We start from the raw sequence: 24,996 nt of genomic DNA, 5'->3' as shown, positions 1-24,996 counted from the left end.
TTGGTTTTTTAATGACTGCTGTTGAGATCTATCCCAAAGCCAATTTAATCTTTTTTTTTTTTTTTTAATGTTTATTTGTGGGAGAGGGGTAGGGGGACAGGATTCAAAGTGGGCTCTGTGCTGACAGCAGAGGGCCCCACGTGGGGCTTGAACTCAGGAGCCCGGAGCTCATGACCCTATCCAAAGTCGGAAACTTAAAGGTCGGAGGTTTAACTGAGCCACCCAGGCGCCCGTACTACTGTTTAAAGGCCCTGCCTGAGCTGGCAGAACCAAGGGCCTGGGTCTCCCATAAGCTACCGAAGCCTCAGCAGCGGAGGAGCCCCCAAGGAAACCCGGAGCTTCCACACCACTTCCTGGGAGGGGCTGTTTCCTCCTGAGCTTTGGGCCCCTGGGGTGAGGAAGTGGAGGCTGGCACCGGCCTGCAAGCCAGGCCACACCAGGCTAAGTAGGTGGGGAGGAATGAAAGGCAAGGAGGGTGACAATGCCCTGAGGCTGTAACCCGCCCTTCTGGGCCATCCTGGGAAAGTTTGGACCAGGGATTGCTACTTAACTGTTCTGGGCGGGGGTGAGGGGAAAAGGGGATGTCGTTTTCACCCAAACGGGACCTCATTCCCTGCCTGAGAGACCCTGAGGGTGCGGGGGTACACGGCCAGGCACTTTGTTGTAACCCCCTTTGGGCTGCAGCAGCCGCCCCACCCCAGGACCCTTTTGGAGGAGAGGGTGGTGGGTGACACTACGGGGCCGCGTGTATGCGGTTAAAGCCTGGGCTTCTACTTGTGGCAGCCCCTTAAGTGCACACCTCTTTCCCCTTCACTCTGCATTAGGGCACAGCAGACCCTGGGGTCCATAGTCCCTGACCACAAGGTTCTTGAAACCCAAGGAGATTCAACAGGTGTGCAGACTTGTGTGAGGCCCTAAGGAAGCAGCCAGAGAACAGACGCTGCTGGGGGGCGGGGGGCGGCGCAGCCTCAGCACCCCCTATGCCAGGAAGGGAAGGGGAGACAAGTCAGGCTCTGGAGCCCGTGGGGGATGGAGCCGTGGGACCCAGGGGTGTGGTGGCGACAACAGTGGTGGGGAGGAGGGAATCCCCCCGGGATTTGGGGGTGGGAGACAGAAGGGATACACAAAGGCTATGCTGGTGGCCCCAGTCCTTGGCCACCCACAAGAGCCACTGGAGTCCCCAGGCCCACTCCCTCCACCGACCCCCATCACAAGACCCCAGAGGCCAGGCAGTCACAGCAGGTTTATTGTCAGCGACAGAGCACCGCGAAGCTCTCCTGGGGGCCCAGGCAGTGGCCGCAGGGGAGCAGGTGGGGGTGGCCAGGAGCGAAGGGGATGCTGAGGTCGAGGCCTAGCCTCCTGGGATCCGTGTCCCCTCCCACCTCTCTGGGCCCAAGGAGCATCAGTCCAACAGGCAGGGGCCATCCTAGGGGTGGTTTCTGGCTAGATCTGTCCTGGGCAGGAGGGGTCCCCAGAGTCTGGGCCAGTAGCAGCGAGGGCTGCAGGGCCCGCGGGGAGCAGCCAGGCTTCACGGAGAAGCAGGAGCTCCCCAAGTCCCCTAGAGACTTGAGGTGGGTGACAATGGACCCCCTGCTGCCTGGTCCCTTCGGACTCACCCAGCCCAGGAGAGCCCTGAGCCTTGCTCCCCAGGGAGGGGGACTGAAGTGAAGAGCCAGAAGCACATGGGGGCGGGGGGCGGGGTCTCCAAGCACCGGGCAGGGGGCTCGGCAGGGAGTGTGGGGCAGGCCTCACGTCTGCAGCTCCAGGAGGCAGCTGGGCTCGGAAGGCGGTGAGCTGGCTGGGCTGGATCTGTGGGCCTCCTGGAGGTCCCGCAGCACCTGCAGCAGCTGGGCCAGTGGGTCCTCAGGGGCTGGAGGCAGATGCGGGATGGGGGCAAGGTGGGGCCAAAGGCCAGAGAGCCCCTGGGAGTGGGACCCCGCCCATAGTAGCCCTGAAGGGAGCTCGGGCCCCTGCAAGAGTCCACACGGGGGGGGGGGGGGGGGGGGGGGGGGGGGCGGTGACCTACCTCCACCAGGGCCTGTGAGCACAGAGCCCGCCTCTATGCCCGCGCTCAGCTCCCGGTGCTTCTCCCTGCGGGGGAGGACAGAGTGAGGGCTCCTGGTGCCCTGGCCAGGAAGGCTGGGTGACCCCCCTGAGCTGGACGAGGTCCTGGGACTGGGGGGCTGACCCTTTCAGTCTGTGGGGAAGAAACAGAGGCCCAGGTCTTGGTCCCCTGGTCCCCTGGCACTTTTCCTCTTCCAGCCTCCTCTGGTCCTCCCCACTTCCAAAACGGGGCAGCGGGGGGGGGGGGGGGGGGGGGGGGGCAGTGGTCATCAGAAGGCACCACTCCTATTTCAGAGGGCCCTGGGGAAAGGGGCCAACTGGGGCCTGAAAGTCCCCACTATTAACTGGCTGTGGAACCAGCTTCTTTCTTCTGGAAATAGGAAACTGACAATTCAAGCACGGTTCCTAACCGGGGTCCACCAGACCTGGGCCACCCTGGGCCACCCTGGGCCCTCAAGGGTACAGTCCTGTGAGTTTGCACAGAGGGAGAGTGGGCGGCCAAGTGGACCCCAGGCTTGAAGTTCCTTAGTTAGGAATTCGACTGGCTTGGCCCTTTGGATGGTCTCCCTGATCTGTTTTGGAAGAGAGGTGTCCCTGTGCTAAGTAAGATCTAACGGGGTCCTCTTCCTCAGATGCCTTCTAGGTCCTGCAGGGTCGGTCCAGGCCCTCACCTGCTCTGTTCATTTACTTATTCGACATTTACCACGAGAGAATACATCTGCGTTGTTTCTGGCCACCAAGTGTCCAGTAATTGGTACCAGCAGCCATGGGAAGTGGGTACAGCAGGGCTGAGGACAGGCCACCGTGTCAGTGGATCAGAGGTGCGGGTGAGGCAGGAGGTCTGGTGGTGTGGGTGGCAAGGAGGTGGGCGCAATGAGAAGGGTGGCCGAGGCGTTCTGGAGGTGGGAGAGGCTCTCCAAGCAGGGTGCTGTGATTGGGACTATGAGCCCTGGTCCCGTGTTGGGACCACCCGAACACAAGGCTGCTTGGGTTCAAACCTTTGCCACTTCCTGGCTTAAATGGGGGTAACCGTGGGTCCCAGGAACAGAGCAGACAAGGTGGTGGCTTCATCCTGGAGGTGGAGGATGAAGTCCCTGAACAAGGGGGCCAGAGTAGGGGTGGAGAGGGAGCTGGTGACAGGGCCGCACCGGCAGAAAGGAGGTGACTGCAGGGTGGCCTGGAGGCTACTGGTGACTGTGGCTCACAAGGGGGCCAGTGGTTCTAATCTGACCGCATGAGCTTTGAAGGGTTTTGAGGAAGAGAGTTAACCGCTGGAAACAAGGACAAGTCGTGAAGGAGCAAGGACCGTAGCCCCCCTCCCCCAGGGCCCGGGGACAGGAGTGTGGGAGAGAAAACCGCCCCCATTCCGCAGACTCGGGGAGGCAGTACTCTCAGGAAACACCGGGTTGCTTAAAAATATCGCCATGCTGGCCTTGTCCTCCAGAGCCTCTGAGTCAGTGGGGTAGGGCGCAGGCATCCCGTTGGTTCCTGAGCTGGGGAGCTGGGGCCAAGGTTGGGAACCAGGGCACCACGGAGGTGGCTGAGGAACTCGGAGAGGTGGCCGAGGGCAACCCCTGAGCCCCGAGGGCACAACAGGAAGGCTGGACAGGCTGGGAGGCTGGGGCTTCCAGAGCCCATGGACCTTTGCCCTAAGTGCCTCATGCCGCAGAGACCTATGTGTCCCTCCCCAGGTGTGGCCACCAAAGGCAGGCCCGTGCCGGGCCTGATGCGAAGGGAGAGACCAGCCACACAGAGCAGCCCTGAGCCCGAGTCCCAACTCTGGGCCTCGCCTGGCACATTCCCTGGGGCTGCACGGGCCCCCTCACCGCAGCGCGGGCTCCACGCCCAGCAGGTGCCGGTAGATGAGCTGGGCCTCCAGGTCGTGATCGAGAGGGTCATTCCACTCCTGCAGGGTCACCCGTGACCGGGTCTTGTCACAGCCCAGATCTGGGGGCACAGAGAGGGCAGGGTGTGGGCAGGCCCTGTGAGAGCTTACGTCCAACTTCCTGGGAGCGCAGGTGGGGACACTGAGGCCGGGAGAGGGACAGGAATACGCTCAGGGGCCCCAGGAGGGCAGCAGCTCATCCCTCGGATTTGCTCCCGAGCCCTGGGACACACGAAGGCAGAGCGTGGGAGCTGCACAACCTTCTGGAAGGAAGAAGGGAGTGCCCTGGAACCGTAAGATCACGAGGAGGGAAGCTGAGGGGTTTGTGCCTTGGAATGAGCTGGCCCTGCCACTTGCTGGCTTTACGACCTTGGCAGAGGTACCGGCCCTTGGTAAGCCTCAGTTTCCGCCTCCATAAAATGGGCTACCAGACCCTGCCACCTAGTGCCCTGGGGAGCCCCCCTCACCAATGACGAGGGTTGTCACCAAGAAGATCAAAGCCAACGGCTCCAAGTCAGGCCAACCGACCAGCGACACCCTTGTAAAGACCCGCCACTGCTCAGTCACACACGCGGGCCCGGGCTAGAGTGGGTGGGTCAGCTTCCGAGGGCCTCCCGTGCCAGGCTCCAGGGGCCTGGCCTGGAGGCGGGCGGCGGGGGGGGGGGGCTCCAAGGGCTGAGGCTCTTCTGTGACTGGGGAGCAAGAATTTTGTGAAGCAGCCAGAAGTAAGGGAAGATCGTCACAGTTCCAGAACTGAGCTGTGCGACAGGGTAGCCACTAGCCACGCCTGGGGGGCTCAGTCAGTTGAGCATCCGACTTCGGCTCAAGTCACGATCTCGCGGTTTATGGGTTCGAGCCCCACATTGGGCTCTCTGCTGTCAGCGCAGCGCCTGCCTCAGATCCTCTGCCCCCCTCTCTCTCTGCCCCTCCCCTGCTCCCGCTCTCTCTCGATTAAACGTTAAAAAAATAGCAATACTAAAATAAAATTATATACGAGAAAACAAACTTAAAACTCAGTTCCCGGGCCACACTAGCCACATTTCAAGCCTAGACACACGCTCACGACCAGCACGTGCTCAGTACCGGGCAGCACAGACACATACCATTTCCGTCATCACCGAAAGTTCTAGCAGAGGCTCCTCCCGGCCAGCCCTCTAGTGCCCAGGGTCCCCCCGCCCACAGCTCCGGTACCCGACTGCGAACTCCGGGGCCCTCTCTTGCCCTCATCAGCAAGGAATTCCTAAAGCGCGTTCCTTGGAACCCTGGTTCTGCAAGAACCTCAGTCACTGGGCAAGACAAGGCTTCCTGTCAAGTGAGTTAGGGAGCCCTGGGTCACAGGGTGTTAGAAACGGGATCCCAACTGGGTTTCAGGCCACCACAGGGCCTTCCGTGTCCCCTCACGCGGCACACACACCACAAGGCATTTCCCAAACCGGCCAGTCACGAACCCTCCTTGCCTGGAGCACCCGCAGGGGCCGGCCGGCCTCTGGCGAGTTCCCGCAGGCGCACAGGCGGCCCCCCAAGCCAGTCCAGCAAGCCAGGGCTCGAAGGCCCCGCGTGGATGGGTGCAGGGTAGGGGCCCGCGCTTCCTCTCCCACCTGACTTGTCCTTCTGGTGGCAACAGCTCCACTTGTCCCCGCGGAAGACGCCAGGGTGGTAGGAGCCGAGCAGGCCAGGGTTGCCGATGCTCACCTTCCGCAGCGCAGACAGCCACTGGTTCAGCTCGTTCACGCACTACAGGCGACACCGGGGGCGGCGGTCAGAGGTCACCCCCTCCGGGAAGCCCTCCCTCCCTGGCACTCCCAGGCACGTGGGCCAACGCGCAAAGCGTGGGCTGGACCGCGGCCACCACCGGCCCCCTCCGCTGTCCCTGGGGCAGCATACCCCCTGCCGACGATACGTGGTGGCCCTGCTGTCACTGTTTCCCCCTGTGGCTTGGGACAGTCACTTCCCACAACAAGCCAAACCCCTCCCACTTCAGCCTTCCTTCCTGGTCCCTGCGTCCCCCCTAGATGGTCCCTCCTTCACAGTGGCCCTGCTCAAATGCCACGCGTCGGGGGTCCTCCCCCCACCGAAGCCTACTTCATCCTATTTCCCTCCCTAAGTCTCGTTTGTGCTCTTGAAGGCACTGCCACCATTTGACATTTTAAATATTTATTTAACATCCATCTGCTCCCCTGGGACACGAGCTCCACCAGGGCAAGGCTGTGTTCCGCCTGCCGCTGAACCCCCACCGCTGAGAACAGCTGGGGACCTTGCAGGTGCTCACCAGATATTTTTTAGATGAGTGAATGAGTTAATATGTGAAAAGACGAGAAGGCGGTTTGAGGTCACGCACTCGGGGCCACACACTTCCGTAAACATGTGATTATTACGTGTTGATACACACACACAAACACACAGGCACCAACACACATACTCAGAAATCCAGTTTTCCGCAAACAGGTACAACACGAAGCTCCAAATCATGGGGACGTACACGTCCAGATGCTGGGCCTCGCACAGACCTACATGTGGGTAACCGGACAGGCCCAGGGAAAGGCAGGCACGGCGCCCCGAGTCTAGGACACAGACACACGAGACGCACACACACACACACGCCGGATCTCACACCCTGCTGGACCCGATGTGGCCAACAAAGGGGTAGGGGACTCCCTGGGGCCTCCGTGTAGCCGCCCCCCAGGTGGCCATTCCCACAGCACCCCTCCCCTCCAGGGCCCTCCACGGCCCCCACCCTGCACTGCAGGTAGACCGTCTGGGGCTTGCCCGCATCGTCCTCGTAGATGAGCTGCATGACGTTTGAGCTGCCGAAGCTCTTCTCCTCCACCTTCTCCGCCGCCCGGATGTTGGCCGGCTTGATGAGGGTACTTTTCTGGAGTGGGTGGAGCGGGCAGACTCAGGGTCCCAGCCGGGGCCCCGCCATTTCCTAGTTCTGGGCCTTAGTCTCCCTTTCTGCAGCAGCGGGGGTTGGCGTAGAGGACCCAGCTCTGTGAGTGACCTCGGCCAGATGCAGTGCAGACAGATGGTGACCGATGCCTGGCCTCTCGAGGGTTCCCGGCGGCCCCGGGAGGTCTGAGCATGGGAAACATTGTCTGGAATCCCAGCATTCCCCAGGGCTGGAAGGTAGCACCTGCCGGGATCAGACCCTGTGCCTTTTCCCTTATGAATAATTTCCCAACTTGCCTTTACCTTGCCCAGCTCTAAGAGTCACAACCCACCTCCTGGCCCCTTCTCACTCCTGTCGTCATCCAATATGGTAAGACACAAACGGGATGATGGGGAGTTCTGTGCCTAACAGATCCACATCCCCGAGGGGCCCCCGAGCTGCTGAAACTCCACCTGTGCCAGCGGCCCCCAGCCCCTCGTCTCTCCCATCAGAGCTTGCCGGGGCCCTTAGCACACAAATAACCAGTCCCCGCGGCCCTCTGGAGAGCACCCACACCCCCCAGCCTGGCATCCAAGCCCACCAACCCCTGCTGGCCTCAGTGACGAGCGGGGAGTGGGGAAACCTGGAGGGGAGCCTTGGGGACACACATCTGAGCCATCTTGGGGCAGAGGATGGAGGGACACCTGGGTGGCTCAGTCGGTTAAGCATGTGACTCTTGATTTCGGCTCAGGTTATGATCCAGGGTTGTGGGATCGAGCCCTGCACAGGCTCCATGCTCACCGTGGAGCCTGCTTAAGATTCTTTCTCCCTCTGCCCCTCTTACATGTGCTGTCTCTAAAATTAAAAAAAAATTTTTTTTTCAATTTTAAAAAATCAGGGGCGCCTGGGTGGCTCAATTCAGCGTCTGACCAGCTCAGGTCATGATCTCACGGTTCGTGAGTTCGAGCCCCGCATCAGGCTCTGTGCTGACAGTTCAGAGCCTGGAGCCTGCCTTGGATTCTGTGTCTCTCTTGCTGCCCCTCCCCTGCTCATACTCTCTCTCTCTCTCCTCTCTCTCTCAGAAATAAATACACATTAAAAAAAAATTTTTTTAATCAAAAAAAGAAAAGGGCAGAGGATGTGCTGCCCATTCTGGGGTACACCTGCTGGCGGGGAGACAGGAGGGGGGCAGACAGGGGTGGTGCTGCACAGGGGGATAGGCGGTATGTCCACAACAGGGCAGAGCTCAATGCTGAGCCCAGAGGGGGATGAGGGAAGGTCCTGCTGGGCTCTGCTGAGGCTGCAGAAAATCCTGAGGGGACTCAGTGGCCAGGCAGCTGCTTAGAGTGGAATGCGCTGGAAAGCGAGAGGCCCAGGCTGAGGAGTCACCCAGGGAGCTCAGTTCCCCCATCGACTGCTCAGGGCTGGATTGGGCATCCCTGGAAGACTGTCCCCAGAGCCTGACTGACTGGGGGCCGGGTCGGCCCAGCTCGGGGTCAGCAGGTCTGCCCAAGAAGCATGCCCTCCGCCACTCCTGGGAGAAAAGCACAGAGGGACCAGCCCAGGGCCTTCAGTCATTCCACTGGCCAAGATCCCGCCCCGTGCAGGGCCCAGGTGCTGCACCTCAGAGCGACCATCTCCTCTACCCTCAACAGCTTGGCACATAGGGACCATCATCCTCAACTTGAAGGCCAAGGCAACAAGGCTCAGAGGGACTGAGACCCTTCCTAGAGCTGGAAACCAGGGCTCCTCCCAGACCCTCTCTAATTCCTTGATTTCCCGGAAGCACCCCTCAGCCCCCCACCCAATTCATGCACCAGGAAGCCAGGACTGACACTGCAGCACTGTCCCCCCACCCCCGGCCCTTGGGGAAGAGAAGCTTCCCTCCCGTGAGTCTTAAGAGATTCTGTGGCTGCCACCCAAACAAGGTCCTGCCCGGCTTTATTCTCTGATCCCAGTGGACCCTGGGTGGGCTCCAAGGGAGGGACAGGTGCCTCCAGGGTGCTCCCGCTCGCCCACCTCCTTCCTCACCCACCTTGGAGTTGGGCGTTTTGGCGAAGCTGAGGGCCTCGGTGGTGAGGGAAAAGTGGAGTTTCTTGAAGGAGGACATGAGGGGACCCTTGCCCTTGGTCCTGTGGATGAAGAGCGGCCCCTCCTTCACCGGCGGCGCCTGCAAGCTCAGCGCCCGCTGCAGGCCCAGCTCTGGCGGGCAAGGGAGGGAGGGAAAATGTGAGCCGAGACCAAGCTGAAGCAGGGACTCGGGCAGAGCAAACATCAACAGCAGGCAGGGGGCAGGGCCTCGAGGGGCACAGGCGGCAGCGGGCAAGGCCATGGGGCAGGGAGCGGGGCAAACATGACCAAGAGGCCGCGGACGCAACCAGAGAGGCGCAGAGGTAGGTGGGGACCGGAGACACAGGGCGGGGCGACGACACCTGGAGGGCTGTGGGCGGGGCCGGAGGAGGATCCGGTGTGGGCGGGGCCACCAGCCGGGGGGCGGAGCAAACGCGTGTCTGGGGCGGTTGCGCGGGGCGCGGGGCTTCTCTCTCCGGGAGAGCTCACCCTCCTTCTCCTCGATGTCCACCAGCTTGGTGATGAAGTCCTTCAGCTGGGCCACGCCCTGGCGCACGGTGGGCTGCAGCGGCTCCATCCAAGCCTCCTTGGCTCTGGAAGCTGGCGTGTCCATGTTGCCCACGTTCTGAACCGCCTGAGGGGGGACAGCCGCCGAGGGCCAGGCTCTGCTGGGTCAAGGGCCCACCCCTGCAACCTCCCCCGCCCCACCACCAAATCTGTGCTACCCCCACTGTAGAAGCAGAGGTGGAGGCAGCACACGCACTGCTCACAGGCCCATTCCATCCCCATTGGGACTCGGCGCCGAGCACCCCATGGAGTCTGAAGCCTTTCGGGACCCGACAGTCGAGGCTACTTGAGCCCAACCGGCTGGCCTTTCACAGCAAGTTTAATATCAGCCTGTTCCACTGGGTGTGACGACCCCAGCCTGGGAGTCAGTAGAGCTGGGGCTACAAGGCCCGCTATTCACACGCAGGCTACACGGCCTTGGGGAACCTCTTGCCCCTCGGAGACCCGTTTCCTCATCCACACGAGATCGGTGCCCGTGAAAACGCTTTGCAAACTATAAAGTGCGGTGCTACAGGTGTTCCTGGAGCCAGTGGGGGGCACACCGCTGTCCAGGCAAGGGCCCCCCGGGCACCCGGTCGGGCATCTCGCCAGTGTCCGCGGGCCCGCACCTTGGCCAGCAGGAGCAGGGTGCGGCTGGTGCGGGCGTCCGCGTGCCGCTCCCGCAGGTGGAAGAGCTTGGGCGCCATGATGGCGGGAGAGACGAAGCGCAGGCACAGGAAGCTGGTGACGGCGATGAATGGCACGTTCTAGGGGGTGCGGGAGAGCAGGGGCTGGACTCCGCGAGGCCAGTGCTCGGAACAGCCCGCTGGGTTTTGGTGCTGTCCCCGCCTCTCCCTCTCCCCACGACCCCGCCAGGCGCTTCGAAGCCCCACCCCCCCCCCAACACCGCGCCTCCGGGCGCCACAGCTGCCCCCTTCCCCACCGCTTTCTTCCCTCCGCCCGGCCCACCGGCAGAGGGCGCACCTCGTGCTGGGCGCTGGGGAAGCGCTCGCGCACGCGCCGGAAAAGCTGGCGGAAGGTGGCGCGGACCACGGCGGGGCATGCGCGAACGGAGCGACTGAGCGCGCTCAGCAGCGCCGCCAGGTGGGCGCGCAGCGTCTGCGCGCTCTGCTCCAGCACCTCGGCCTCTGTCTGCGGGCGGTGCAGCCCCGAGCACCTGCGTTGGCCCGCAGGGGACCCGCAAGAGAAGGTCGAGGTCAGCGCCCGTGCACACGGCTGCACAGGGGCTCCTGGAGACAGGCGCAGTAAGGCATCAGCGGAGACAGGGGCACACAGGCAACGCACAGGTGGGCAGAGCGATGAAAAGGTAGACCCGGGCCCAGGCAGAAAGGGCGAAAAACATACATTTGCATAAAGGGCCTGACACCCCCGCCCCCAGGGATCGCCCCCGGCCTCACCCTACGTCCTTGACTTCCACTTTGCTGGGGTCCAGCTCCACGTACTTCTTCTCCTCAAACACCTTGTCAATGATGGGGCCCAGGACGCCGTGCAGATACCGCATCCCAGCCACCTGGGGGCGGCGGTGAGTGGCGTTGGTCCCGTCTCCCGCCTCCAGCTGCCTGCCATCTCCCTGCAGCTGACCTCCCAGCCACCCCCTACACCATCTGCCTGCTGTGTCTACTCAGGAGAGAGCGGGGCACACAATGGGGACGGCGCGACACAGGGCTGCCACAGGATGACTGCATGGACGGATGAAGGCAATTCTTAGCCTTAAAGGGCCCTGGACACAGGAGACTGGAATCTAAGCTCCCACTCTGCTTCTTGGCCCTTCTGAAACTCCTCATCTATGAAACAAAGAGCACATATCACTCAACCTCACCTTCAGAAAAGACTCCATGGACTTCGAGGCCAGAGAGTTGCTCCGGAACAGGGTGTTAGCCTCACCTACAAGCAGAGGTTCTAGTGGGTAGGGGGGTTGAGAGAGGGACCAGGCTTTGGGGAGGACAGAGGACCTTGGGAGCCCCCAGCCCACTGCCCCAACTCTGCCTTTTGCTCTTTCCTTTGCCCCCTAATCAGATCAGGCAGCTTCCTACAGGAAGACTTCCCAGATTTCTCCCCTCTCAGCATCTCTGGAGTCCTTGGCTCCTGGCTCCCCTCTCCACCACACCCTCAGACAGGCCACTCCCTCCCAGGCCTCACTGGTACGACCCAGCTCCAGCTGGAAGAGCAGGTCCAGAAAGTCTTTGGCCAGTCCCTGCCCCAGGAACAGTTTGAGCAGGTTGGTGGCCACATCCTGGCGGCATTCGGTGCTGGTTGTCTCCTCGATAAGTGCTATCAGCTGCCCTGGGCCCTGCAGGAGGCAGCAAGGAGAGGCAGGGTCAGAAGACGCACAGGGGAACCCAAACCCTTCACTCTGAGGGCCTGGGACCACCACGGGGAAGGGGGAGGGGTGCTTTCCCACAGAATGGCGAGGGGCCCTGGGCATTGGTTAATTCCTCACCGTCCTGACAACTGAGAGTTTTGCTCTTCAGAGCAGGTTTAGAAGGACAGGGAGAACAGGCCTGCTGTCCCTGGACCCTCCCACCTTCCCCCGGGGCCCCCTCACCTGGGTGCCCAGCTTCACCTCACGGCACAGCAGCTGCACCAGGGGCTGGTAGCAGCCGGAGGGCAGTACCGTCTCGTCCCGCAGCCGCACCTCCAGCTGCAAGGAGCCCAGGTTGCCCCTGGAACGGGCAGCCTGTGACCTCTCCACCAGGGACCCAGGCCACCTGGGCCGTGCCCCCTCCCGCACTGCCTCCATACTCCCCCTTGGGGCCTGCCCTCCACCTTGGTTCCCTGCACTGCACCCCTCCCACTTTTTCCCCAAGGTGCTCTCTGCTTGGAAAGCCCTTCCCGCCTCCAAACTCAGGGGAACACCACCCATTTTCACCGCCTGGCTCCCTGTCACTTCTAGACGCCTTGAACTCTGCGCTCGACCCATATGGACATGCGGGGCTCCCAGCTTTGAATCTGTAAACCCTCAGAGATCCGCTCCTCCACCTACACAATCCCCAACTGTCATAACAACCTGCCAGGGGAAACTGAGGCTCGAGGGGATTAAGCAACTCGCCATAATGGATCTAACTACCAAGCTCCTCTGCTCAGACCCCTTCTGGGGAGGGTGCTGACCAAGGCTTAACCTCTCTAAGGCCCCCACGTCCAGAAGCACAGGACAGTTCACTAAGTGATGCACTAGCACATGGCCTCACACACAGTAGAAGCCGCCAAAACGGCTCGTCCTATGGAAATGCCTGCTGCGGGACTCAGCCCCTGCCCTGCCCCTGCCCCGCTGATGGTGGGGATGGGGGGTCTGGGGTCCTCTGCAGAGAGACAGAGTGAACCATCCAAGGTGGGGGACACTGCTGATCCCCCACTTCCGGGCTGAGTGGTGAGCGAGGAGGCCAGAGGGCTTCCTTGAGGGGGTTGCCAGATTTACCAAAATAAAAATACAAGAAACCCAGTTAAATCTGAATATCTTTGGTAGAAGTCGGTCCCCAACATCGCACGGACATACTTACACTAAAAATTATTCATTGTTTGTCTGAAACTCAGCTTTAAGGGGACAGCTTGTATTTTATCTGGCAACCTTACTCCTGGAGAATTTGGGGGGAGAGTCAGAGCTCTGGGGACTCAAACTATGGTCTGAGGTCTGCAGAGAAACCCTCAAAGGGAAAGGGCTGAAGGCCTGTTCCAGAATCTGCCAGAAGGTGGAAAGCAGGAGACTGCCTTGGAGGACAGGGCTGAGTCCAAGGCTGCGAGAAGCCAGAGGCGGCAGGATGGGCCAGGATAACGGAGCCTGGGCCATCGGGCAAGCGCAGAAAGAAACCTGGAGCTGCGTCAGCCCCTCCCCCCACCTCACGCAGCCCCGCCTACTGGAGCCACTGCCCGCGCCCCCCTGCCCTGGGGACCCCCAGCCCACCAGCCCCACCACCGAGCCCCAGGCACTCACTCTCCCCGCCGATTCTTGGACTGGTCGGGCTGCAGCCGGAACCAGCCCTCCTCCTTCTGGGCCGAGCACAGTTTCTGGACATTGAACACCACCTGGGGACAAGGCAGAGGCAGGGGGACCGCGCTGGGGCTGGGGCTGGGGCCCGCAGCGCTCTTCCTTGCCAAGGAATCTTCCTTTGGGGGAGTCCCTTCCGGGGGTCCCTGAGCACCAGTGGCCGGCCCTGGGGAGTGCCCCTTTGAAGCAGCAGCAGGGCGGGGTGGGGGAGGAGGGGAGGAGGGGAGGAGGGGGTGGTGCTGGAATGGAGGCGGGGCAGGTGCAGCCAGAAGGGGCAGGGTGCTCACTTTGCCCAAGAAGTCATTCCTGCTGACGAGGTCCCAGTCCCAGGCTTCCACACACAGCGCCTCCGCGGCCCCCTCCTCCAACTCAAACTCAAACATCTCGTTCCAGCGTGGGTAGCGTGATTTCTTCACGATCTGCCCAAAACGGGGTGAGTAGGGGTGGGGTGACCCCAAGGGGCCCCCCCAAGGCCCAGCCACCCCAAACACCCCACGTGGGATCCCTGCAGGGGCCTTGCAGCAGGAGAGGTATAAACTTCCTGTTCAAACCTTCCCCAAACCGGGAGAAATTGGGGCTCAGAGTGGGTGAGGCACTTGTCCAAGGCCACACAGCAAAAAGGTAGCAGATGGCACCGAGAAGCCAAGACTCCACCCCCTTCTCCTCCCAGGGCTGCGCCCACCACCCCAGCTATTTGCTGGAGGTGAGGAAAGCCATGCGGGGAGCTGCTGGCTGTCTCGGCCCAGCCTGCGGAGGTTGGTGCCAGAAGGGCTGGGCTCTGTTAACGCCCTCACACAGGTCACCCCGCTTTTCCAAGCCTCTTCTGTGGGACCGTAGTCCCAGCCTGACCTCCCGGGTGATGAGGGCCCAGGCCAGACCCTGAGCCTGCCTGCCCCCTCCCCAGCCCCCTCACCGAGGTCTCCTGTGTCCGGCCGCTGTATCGCACTCGGACAAAGGGGTCAGAGGCACCATTCCGGTCCTTCGGGGCCAGGTCCCTGGGGAAAGTGGAGCACCCGCTTGTCACGTGACCGTTGCGGGGGTCATCCGGGCCCACCGGGTAACCATGCACAGCACCCCTCCCTTTTCTGGACCCTGATTCCCACAGCGTTCACCCCATGGGCCTCCGGGGGCACCCACACCAGACCAGGGATCCTCTGACTCGGCAGGACTAGCTGCTGCTCTGGGGACTGGGGGAGGCGAGCGCATCCGTGGAACAGCCCGGGCTGTGCCGCCCCACCCCCAATCTGTTCCCAGGGCAGGACTGAGCTGGGGCCACCTCTCTGAGCCTCGGTTTCCTTGTCAGTGGAATGGAGAAGATCGCCCCAACAATTGAGATCACGGGCTTCTAGAAGGCCTGCCCCACAGGGCCAGGGGGGTTTCATGAGCAGCCCCGATAGGCCATCCTGCCCTGTCTCCACAGCTGGTCCTTTGCAAGGCCCAAGGGCGGTCAGGCGCCCCCAGCTCAGGACCCTTTGCGCCAAAACAACAAAGCCCATCCTTCTTCCATCTACTATAAATATTAGCTTCTGCTCTTTTTGGTATTTTCAGCTCAAAGCCTCTCACGCCTGGTTTTTTTTCTTCCTCAGAACCGTCTAATAGGAATCCCAGAGCTTGGCCTTGAGGACCTGCCCAGAAAGAGGAGAAACGTTCTTTCTGCCTCTGCAGCAAAGGCAGCTTCGTAGGCCTCTCAGGACCCCAGCAGGGTCTCAGCTGGGGGCGGCGGGGGCCAAGGCCCCTCACACTTTACAGAGAGGTCTGGACAGACCACTCCTCCCACCCAGGCACCTGCTGAGCGGAGGCCAGGCTGGAGCCTCGGCCACCCACAAGTTTTCCATGTGTTTGTGGCTGTTCCACGTTCCAGCCCCAGGACAGAAAATAAAGCCCAGGGGAGCCACAGTCCTCATTTGCAGGAGAGAGATCTTCCTCCCAGGGAAGCCACCCACCCACATGGGGTTCCACTCCCCACCCTGCCGCCCCAGAGGCGAGCAAGGACCCTGTGGAGGTGGGCTGGAGCCAGAAAGGAAGGCGCTTCTCATGGAACGTGTGTGACTCACACTCAGGCCCAGACGGGAGGGGAGCCTGCAGCTAAAAATAGCCGGGGTGGGGGGGGGGGAGGGGGAACCCTGTCACAGGTGACTCAGGCCCACCTTCCCACCCAAGCTTCCCTCCTGGAGAGAACCCCGCCCCTCCCATCTGGAGTTTTCCAGCAACTCCTTCCACCCCCCACCCCACTGAGGACCCCGCTACACACCCACGCTGTATCAGGTCAAGTTCATACTGGAGTTAAAGGCAGCGGAAGCCCAGTCTTAGCACTGGGCCTGCACGTTCAGAGTTTGGGGTCCCCTCTGTGATGCCCGAAGCTCCACCATTAGAACCTCACCCCTTTCTCCAAGAGACATAGCCTCCCGTGTGCGGTCACCCAGGAAACCTCTTCGGGTCCGAGGCCCTCCTCGTGGGAGGAGGTGCAGGGCCAGGACATGGAGGGGGGGACGGCACACCGGGAGTCCTAGCCGGTGTCCCTAGCTGTGTGGGGCCCCCCGCCCCGCTCCCCCGCGCCTCCCGTCTCACCTGGCCTCCAGCACAGAGCAGCGCAGCAGCCGGCGGGCCCGCGGCCCCGGCACCACCTCCAGGCGCAGGTGGATCTCGCCCTGCACCTCCTCATCGGGATCGACCTCCGTCAGGTGCGCCCATCCGCTGAAACCTGTAGGGCTGGCGGCTCAGCCGGGGGCCTGGCCCTCTCCCTCAGCCCCGCCAGGCGCCACCCGGCCCCCTCTGCAGGCCCCTCGGGGTCCCCTCAAGCTCCGTGAGGCGGGGGCTGTTGTCCCCACTGACAGATGAGGAAACTGAGGCTCAGCAGCTGAGCAACAGCACTTGGAAGAGGCTTGATGAGCATCCAAATCCGGTGACCCCTGTGTCCTTACTATTGTGTCACAAGGCATGTGACGGCTCTGACCCTGACTCACGACGGGACTGCCTTCTCTGTCCTCAGTTTCTCCAACTTAAAACAGTGGCTCTTGTCTAGGGCTGCTGGAGGAGGAACTAAGGCCAGACGGGGAAGCGGCAAGGGAACAGCATCACTTGGGCCACTGGACCCTGAGGGGCTGCTGGGGGCAGCGGGCAGGAAAGGCCTCTGGCCTGGCAGGGGCCAAGAGGCTCCATGAGTCAGCAAAGTCCCCCCCACGCCCGCATGCCTGCCCGGCCTCACAGACAGGAGCAGGTGCGTGCCGGGAAGGCCCCGGGAGAGTCCCGGGGACTCAGACAAGCGGAACCTGTACTGTCTGAGAGCTCCTGGCCTGAACCCTCCCTGGCAGATAGGGACCCAGCCCAGAGGAGGCCCCGGGTCACACAGCGAGGCTGGGAAAGAGCTGACCCTGGAAACAATGTCAGCATCCCGGCAGTCACCAAAGGGGCCCAGCCCGGCCACTGGCTGACCCCTCACAGGCTTAGGACACGGTGGCACTGGGGCCCAAGCTGGGGGGACTCCAGAGGTACAGAAAGAGCCAGCCCGATTGGGAGGAGGGGGCCTCTACACCTCAGCAATGGAGCATAGAGAGGCCCTTCTTCTGCCTGCCGAGGCTTCAGATCCCACTGCTAGCAGCCCCCCTCGGCCCTAGGGGGGTGCAGTCCCAGCCAGGGGGCAGAATGGGGCCCAGGGCACAGAGGCCAGGGTGCCGGAGCTGGCCAGAGGCCCTTCTAGGGAGGGCAGACATGGCTCTCCGTGAGCATGGGCCCTGAAGCAGCCTAGAAGAAGCGTCTCTGAAATGGGGGAAGGCCAGGGACAAGCAGAGCAGTGGGGCAAGAGAGGAGGGAGGCCAGAGTGGGCCACAGGCTCCCTCCCGGGGGTCTTACCCTTAGGGTGAGCGGCCAGGGTGTCCCTGGTAAGGCAGACCTTCCCAATAACGTCGTCCCGGCTGGAGGATGAAGAGGGAACCAGAGCTGGGCAGGGCTCTGCAGGGGGCTCGGGACCCCCCTCCTGCCCAGTTCAGGGGCCCTGTGGGAAGCAGGGAGGCTGACGCTCGTCACTTACAGGAGCCTACTGCAGCAGGACCCATGACCCTCCCGTAGGCCCTGCATTCTGGACCCTCTGGTGGGTACGTATGTGCCCTGTTTCTGCGCACAGATGGACACGTGTGCCCACGCATCTGCCGAGCTCATGCTCTGTGGGTTCTCTAGCTCGCAGCCCCCACGCGCGGCCCAGCACACCCGCGCCTGTGTCCCCGCACACGCACACGTACGATGTGGTGTGAGCCCAGTGAACCCTCCGCCCCCACAGACACCCACACGCTCAAACCCCGATCCCTTCCAGACCCTTCTGGGCTCCCCCTCCCGCCAGGCTGTAAAGAGGATGCAAAGCGACCAGCAGTCCCAGCAGTGAAATGCGCAGGTGGTGGGGTCTGGGCCCCAGCCAAAGAGTGGGGGCCCACCCACCTGAGGGCATCCTCATCCATGACGTAGAAGGCCACCGCGTGGAAGGCGGGCGGCAGGTGCACCTGGTACTCCTCACCCCAGAACGGGCACAGGGTCTTCCACACGGTGGCTGTCCTACAGGAGAGGACCCTCAGCACCTGTCTGGGCCCCCCGCAGGCTCCAGGCCACGGCAAGACGGGGCCGTGTGACCTAAGTCCACCTTTCCCCACATCTCCTTCCACTCCCGGGAACAAGTGCTCTGCCAGTGGATGGTTTTCCTTGTCCTAGACCCTACTGCCCACCATTAATCATTCCTTCCTGATCTTCCTTGCTGCTCTGGGCAGGGCACAGGGCCGCATCCATCAGGCCATTTTCCATCTGGGGAAACTGAGACCACAGGTGGCCGTAGCTGGCCTCAGGTCCCGTGACGGGGCAGTGGCAGAGCCGGGACCAGAAGCCCGGCCTCCCAGCCTCACCCTGGCTCCTGATGCTGAACAGACTTACTAAGGGTGGGAACAGGGGGATGGCCAAGTTGACCCTGGAGCTAGACAATCCTCCTGGGGGGGCCTAGGAGTCACGGTCCAGAGCCTGACCCAGAGAGGTCTTGCGTGGGCAGAGCCTCACCCAGCTCTGGCCAAACCCCCAGGGCAGCGCCCCTCAGCTCACGGGACTCAGCAGGGCATGTGGGGGTGGGGGTGGGGCAGAGCTGAAACCCCCAAAGACCCGGATGAAGGCTCAGGGCGTCACCTTCACCCCAACCACTTCTCAGGTAACTTGAACTCTGGAGCCTCAGTTTCCCTGTCTGTCACAGAGACAACCAGAGCCATCCTGCCTGCCCCCTCTTGGTATCGTGGTTTGGAGGGAATGAGGCAAAAGACTTGAGGTCCTGTTTGCAGTGGGGGGGAGAACCGCGAGTCTGTCAGCCTTGGCTGGCAGTCAGCCATGGGCGCTCAGGTGGGCGGAACAGGGGGGCGGCTCCGGCCACGAAGTCCGGGGCACGGACCGCAAAGGCCCTGCCCAGAATCGTGGAGCCCTTTTGTCCACACCCAGGGGACGTGGCCCTTCTGGGTACAGGCTGGGGCCCCCAGGCTGGAGCAGCCTTTCTGGGGTACAACCACTGTGGGAGTCTCTCAGGAAGCGGGAGCAAGGGCCGGGGAGGGGGAAGGAGCTCTGGCTTTGGGCTCCGCCAGATTTGGGTTCCAGTCCGAATCTGCCACCTCCTAGGTAGGTGACCCTGGGCAGGTTACTTAGTCTCTCTGAGCCTCCGGGCTCCTCATCTGCAAACGCGATTTAATAATATCACAGCCAGCTCGTTGTAAGCTTTCAAACGGGCTGCAAAAGGTGTAGCACAGGGCCCGGCAGACTGTACCCCGTAAATGACAGCTGCTGGTCCTAATCCTCATCCTCTGTCCCTTTTGAGGGCTGTAAAGATTGTAAACGGGGCGCCTGGGTGGCTCGGTCCGTTAAGCGGCCGACTTCGGCTTAGGTTATGACCTCACGGTTCGTGCGCTCAAGCCCCACGTCGCGCCCTGTGCTGACAGCTCGGAGCCCGGAGCCTGCTTCGGAGTCTGTGTCTCCCTCTCTTTCTGCCCCTCCTCCGCTCACTCTCTGTCTCTCAAAAATAAATAAACGTTAGGGGCGCCTGGGTGGCTCAGTCGGTTGAGCTTCCGACTTGGGCCCAGGTCAAGATCTCACGGTCTGTGAGTTCGAGCCCTGCATCGGGCTCTGTGCTGACAGCTCAGAGCCTGGAGCCTGTGCAGATTCTGTGTCTCCCTCTCTCTCTGACCCTCCCCCACTCATGCTCTGTCTCTTTCTGTCTCAAAAATAAACATTAAAAATAAATTAAAAAAAAAAACAAAGGGACACATGTGCCCCTATGTTTATAAAAAAAATAATAAATCAATAAATCAATAAATCAATAAATAAATAAGCGTTAAAAAAAAAAAAAAAGGGCAGAGTTGGTGAGAAGCCCTTGGATATAATCCCTGGATGGGCGTCAAGGTCAGTCATTAGCATGAGGAGTTCCTGGTCGGGTCGGGTCTTTCTCCCCTCCAAGCGGGTGTGTCAGGGCATTGGGGGTGGGGGCGGGGGACAGGGGTTAGATGCTCCGAGACCTCCCCTTCTACCCCCCACCCCCACCCCCACCCCCGTACCTGATGACGGGCTCATTGTCCACCTTCACGATGCAGTAGGGGTCGCTGCTGCCGGTGCTGCAAGACAGAAGGCCAGGGAGGGGCGGACTGGCGTCCAGCTGCAGGCAGGGTGAGGGTAGGGGTTCCCAGCCCTCCCCTCGGTGACCCCAGGAGAAGGACAATCAAGTCTGAGGTACCAGGGCCCGGGCTGGTGCCTGAAGGCTCCTCAGGCCAAAACGTGTGCCCCGCCATCAGTGTGGGAGGCACCGAGGCTCCCCTGCCCAGATGCAGGGGAAGGGGAGAAACGGCTCACTACCCCCCCCCCCCCCCCCCCCCGCTCATGAATGGATGCTTCTTCCTGCCACCCTTTCCTCCCGCCCCGCCCTGTAACGGTGCCCAAGGAACAGCCCCGGGCAAGCTGGAGAAACCCCTATCCTCAACACCCAAGTCAGCCGGTTTTCTCCTCTGAGCCCTTGAACCCTTACCCCTTGCTACTGCTGCTCCCCAGCCTGGACAGCGAGGCCCACCTCCCAGCCTCAGCCTCCCCCAACCCCCCCCCACCTACCCCCCCAAGAGCCCTGCCCCGTCCCAGAGGCAGGAAGTAAGGTCTCCCCTTGGGTCCCACTGCCTACAAACTCTCCATCTTCTCTCCATCCCGGGACTGCTCGTGAGTACTGTCCTCAGCTGCCATCCCCACCTGACTACCTGAGCGCAGGGGCCACTTCTGCATCCCCCCAGGGGCGAGGACAGGGGTCCCAGGAATGTTTCCTGGATACACGAATGAATGAACAAATGTAAGTCTGCCCCCGAGCTCTCGGCCACCCGGGAAAGAAGGAAGGGGCAGACCAACCTGGGACTGCTCAGGCGCCCTGGTCTCCGTTGGTGGGGGATTCCTGGGGTGGTCTAGGCCTAGGGCTGGTCCCAGGCAAGTAAGGGGGTGAGGACTGTCTCCAGAAGTGCCTTTCAGGCCCAGTGTCCATTAAAAGGAAGTGTATTTGCTTGTTGGAGGTTGGGGAAGTTCCAAGTCTTGCTTCCCTTCTCAGAAGGGGCCCTTCCTGCAGAGGAAGCCACGAGATGCAAACATCTCCAAAGGTCCTCCTGATGCTGACCGGAAATGTCTGCCAAGACTCAGTTCCCCACATGGCACGGTGGGGCCACGACGGTGGCTCACGGCTGCCTCGGGCCCTGACCTTCGAAGAGGGCCAGCCAGTGGGAGAGGTTCAGTAAATGTTGGCACCGCCCTAGACGCCTTGCTCTTCTTCCTGTAGCCCCTCCCCTTGTCCTTTAGGAGCCCCCTCCTCCAAAGAGCCCCTGGGGAACACCCCAGCTTGCATCCCACCACCCCAAAGCCAGGGGGCCATAGGCCTCCAGCAATCAGGGCCCTGTGCGCCCCAGGAGCTGGGCTGGGCGGCAGGGCCCCGGCAGCTGCGTGCATGTTTGCACCGGAACTCCGAAGGAGGGAGACATCGGTGTGGGCCGAGGCCTCTGGGGGGTGGACCCCCTCTACCCTGCCTCTGCCCTCACCCCTGGCACCCCTGTAGCCCAGCTCTGCCCACAGCGCAGTTGTCACTCAGGGAATGAATCTCTGAATGAAGAGTGAGGTCTGTGGCTTGTGTTACAGGCAAGGTCGCTGGAGTGGGCAAAGGCCCGGAGGCTGGGACAGACCTGCATGTGCAGGGGCAGGGTGAGCTGGGTGGCTGGGTCACAGGGGGGCAGAGGGGCCGGTGTCAAGAGCAGGCTGAAGCCAGAGGCCCGACCACGATCCCTGGCCAGCTGCTGGGACCTGTGGCCCTGCCCAGTGCCCTCTGCCCTGATGAGGCCCCTGGGCTGGTCCCCTGTCTGACTTCTCCTTCCCCAGCCTGGCTACTTGCAGGGTCTCTATATTTAGGCCTTTGGCAGTTTCCAGGCTGTGGAAGGGGAAGGATCAGGGCAAACCCTGAAATAGTTCCGGGCCCGTCCCCAGGGCCACTGGGCGTGGGAGCCAGTCACCAGTCATTATGAGACTTAGCTCCTGTCTGGCTGACCCAGGCACCCAAGGATGGGAGACGGTAGAGGGAAACAAAACAGGAACAGGTGGGCTCTAAAAGCTGTCGGTGATGGGGAGCACAGCTGTGCTCTGTGCCCTTAAGAGAACGAAAAGCCCATGAGTGGAGGTGGCAGGGAGGCAGGCCGTGGCCGTGTGATGATGTCTCCCTCCTTAGAACAGTCTCAGTCAACATGGGCCACTATAAAGGTAGTGAGCTCCCCGTCCTCAGAGGTGTGCGAGTCCCGGCTGGAAGAGATGCTACTCAGGAGGCAGGCCGATGAGGCACAGTGAGGCAGGCTCACCACCACCCCTGCCTCCAGTACTCAGTGCGGGGCCTCCGGTGATCTTCAAACCCCTGACATCCGGGAGCTAAATCATTTGCATGGCATTTGCAAGGCTCAGTCCCCACAGAGCCCCACAGCAGGCCTGAAACCTTGGTCCAGCCAGGATTCTTGGCTTGTCAGCAGCAGAAAGAGTGGGTTTGAATGCTGACTTCCCTACCCAAATGCTGTGTGGCCTTGGCAGGTGACTTGCACACCCTGAGCCTCAGTTTCCCCTTCTACAAATTGAGCATATCTACTTCATAGGACAAATAAAAGGATTAAATGGAAAGGTCCTCCACACCCCTTATTCCCCCCCCCCTACTGTGGACCAGGTGACCCCAGAGCCCCAGGAATGCCAAGATGAATGTGTCCCGGTTCCTACCCTCACCCCCAGGCTGCCAAGAAGCAGCAGCTGCCACCAAGGGCTTCATCCTAACTGCCCCCAAACCGCTGGCGGACACAAAACAGCAAATGAACAGCCCTGCTGGAGGGCACCAGGGAAAGCCAGAGCGGACGTCTGAGAGGGGTCCTGAAGGATGACCAGGAGTTTTCTGGAGGACTCTGAAGGGGCGTGTTTGAAGGCAGAAGATCCTAAACGTGTGCAAAAGCAGGGCGGGGAAGAGCCCAACCAGGAGAGGCTGGCGGGGGGGGGCGGGAGGCGGGGTCACAGCTAGATTTAAGAGCCAGGTGACAGGTCAGAGCCACTAAGGGGAGGGCGGAGGAAAGGAGGTGAGGGGAGGTGAGTAGGGAGGGGGGCAGGGCAAGGAAAGAGATCCCGGAGGCAAACCAACAGGCCTCGGTGGCCACTCCCCCGGGGAAGGAGACCCAAGGCCCCTCGGCTGTGCAGAGGCAGGGCTGGCCAGAGAAGCCGGCACCTTGGCCCCCTGGTAGACGAAGTCCACGGCTTCACCACCCAGGGCTGGGGAAAGCCTATGGCCAGGCACTAGGGCCTGCGGGGATGGCGGGGCGGGGGGGGGGGGGGGGGAAGGTGACAGACGGAGGGGATGCTCCTCCCGGCAGCCACCAGCCAGAGGAGGCCCAGCTGACCTAGTTACCAGTGCCAGCAAGGGGGGTGCTCAGAGGCTGGGCCCGGAGGCTAAGACCCTCCTCGGAGTTCTTTTGCCTGCTCTCCCCAGAGACCGCAGGCTCAGCTCCCGCCCCACCTACAAGCTCAGAAACCCACCTGGAGATGGCCCTCGCAGCCCCCTCCCTCACCCATTGCCATAGCAACTGCTGAGTCTGGCCTCGCCTGGCCCAGGGGGCCTTGAACTAGAACTGCTCAAGGCGCTGAGAGAGCGGGGAAAGTCACGGGGGCCAGGGGCCACTGCGCCTATGGGAGAGATGCCCGCGCCCCAGCCTCCTGCACCCCTCCCCATTCGCATCCAGGTGCCTGCTGAGGAGCCGGGGTTGGGCAGAGGAGGGGTGTGGAGGGGGGCTCCCGACAGTAGACTTTGGACCCAGTGCCGCCTCTGGGCTCCCCTTCCCCCACACCCTGCTCCAGGCAGCCAGCGCACCTGGAGCTTTGTGCTTAAGAGATTTGATTTTATTTTTTTAAGATTTCATTTTTAAGTGAACTTTACACCCTACCTGGGGCTAGAACTCACAATCCCGAGATCAAGAGTCACATGCTCTACTGACTGGGCCAGCCAGACACCCCTGTGCTTAAGGGATTCTGACCTCCAGTCTACAGAAGGGGAAACTGAGGCTTCAGAGATAAGATGCTGTCTAAGGCTGTATGCGAGGGAGGCAAGGATTGGATGGGGCAACTCAGCTCTGGAACCTACTGAGAAAGGGGCTGGGACAAGGGGCCCCTAAAACCTCCTCAAATCTGGCCAGGGACCAGGGAAAGCCCTAGATGTTGGTGTTGGTTAGGAGCTCTGGCCCCAAGATGGTGCCCAGCCGTTTGGAGCCAGCATTTCACGTCTCTGAGCCTCAGTTTCCTTATTTGTAAAATGGAACGATGAGAACGGCCTTGCTGGGCAGTTGTGAGGAGGTAAAGCCACCGCATGGCTCAGCCACCCCATCTTTGCACGGTACCGGCCTCCTGACCTGCAGGTTCACCCTCCACGCCAGCGCGCAGCTGGAAGCCCCGGGACAGCCCCCCGCCCTGGGGGCGTGTTTCAGGTGCACACTCCCGGGTACTAAAGGTTTCGGAATTACTGAGGAAGACCCCTAGTTTCCAGGGGGCACCCCCACCCCCCCAGCCACACCCCCCGCAGTTCACTGAGGCATCTCCTAGCGAGGTCTCCCCCACGCTCAGCCCCTGTCCTGTTAAAGCTCTACCCTTCCTTTCTTGAGCCGCCGTTCGCTGTCTCCCTGCTAACTAAGGCCCCTATAGACCCCCGTCCCCTCCCCAGTCCACAGCCCTTCCCTGTCACCCCCTACAAATCTTAACTGTCCCCATTTCCCTTCCAGTCCCCCACCGCGGCCACACTCGCCACACCCTCGCGCTGCTCCACTTGTGGGCGGGCCGTGCGGACCCCAGCAAGGTCAGGCACAAGGGGCAGCGCCCCTCCCCAGAAAGTTGGGGCCCCCACCCGCGGCAGCGCTCACATGTCCTTGGCGGGCAGGTTCTTCCCCTCCACGATGCGGATGGACAGCGAGCTGCGCTTGGCCATCGCGGGTCCGCGACGCGGGATGCGGGTCCGGGAAAGCCGGACGCCGGGGTCGGCTG

The 24,996-nt window shown here is 61.9% G+C and overlaps 1 protein-coding gene across 5 annotated transcripts; it reads right to left on the bottom strand.

The window, feature by feature from the left end:
- Nucleotides 1-1,226: 1,226 nt before the first annotated feature.
- Nucleotides 1,227-24,996, bottom strand: RASA4B (RAS p21 protein activator 4B). 5 transcript variants are annotated; one of them, XM_030300847.1, is made up of 22 exons: nt 24,876-24,935; nt 20,824-21,028; nt 19,995-20,051; nt 17,863-17,976; nt 17,284-17,345; nt 16,003-16,135; nt 14,348-14,429; nt 13,722-13,853; nt 13,381-13,472; nt 11,998-12,115; nt 11,592-11,742; nt 11,272-11,336; nt 10,850-10,962; nt 10,416-10,608; nt 10,061-10,198; nt 9,375-9,519; nt 8,851-9,017; nt 6,684-6,821; nt 5,548-5,683; nt 3,891-4,011; nt 2,027-2,091; nt 1,227-1,870 (listed from the first exon to the last, which is right to left on the bottom strand). In XM_030300847.1, exons 4-22 carry the CDS (start codon nt 17,880-17,882, stop codon nt 1,749-1,751), a joined length of 2,193 nt encoding a protein of 730 aa, XP_030156707.1. In that variant the 5' UTR covers nt 17,883-17,976; nt 19,995-20,051; nt 20,824-21,028; nt 24,876-24,935; the 3' UTR covers nt 1,227-1,748. The 5 variants fall into 5 exon arrangements, with proteins under 5 accessions (XP_030156707.1, XP_030156705.1, XP_030156704.1 ...); XM_030300845.1 differs by having other exon boundaries at nt 17,863-17,971; XM_030300844.1 differs by lacking the exon at nt 20,824-21,028 and having other exon boundaries at nt 24,876-24,996.

Source organism: Lynx canadensis, chromosome E3, assembly GCF_007474595.2.
Source record: "Lynx canadensis isolate LIC74 chromosome E3, mLynCan4.pri.v2, whole genome shotgun sequence".
In the NCBI taxonomy this organism is placed as follows: Eukaryota; Metazoa; Chordata; class Mammalia; order Carnivora; family Felidae; genus Lynx; species Lynx canadensis.
Note: the sequence above shows the minus strand (reverse complement) of the source record. Positions and strands in the feature narration are given on the sequence as shown.

Bases quoted from the DNA above. Each gene is read 5' to 3' on its own strand.
- RASA4B (XM_030300844.1), bottom strand. From the start codon at position 24,940: ATGGCCAAGCGCAGCTCGCTGTCCATCCGCATCGTGGAGGGGAAGAAC. The intron at 10,963-11,271 runs GTGAGGTTGAGT...CGCCGCCCCCAG, and splicing joins CCATGGAGTCTTTTCTGAAG to GTGGCTGGGATGCGGTATCT. The intron at 9,018-9,374 runs GTGAGCTCTCCC...CTTGCCCGCCAG, and splicing joins GGACATCGAGGAGAAGGAGG to AGCTGGGCCTGCAGCGGGCG.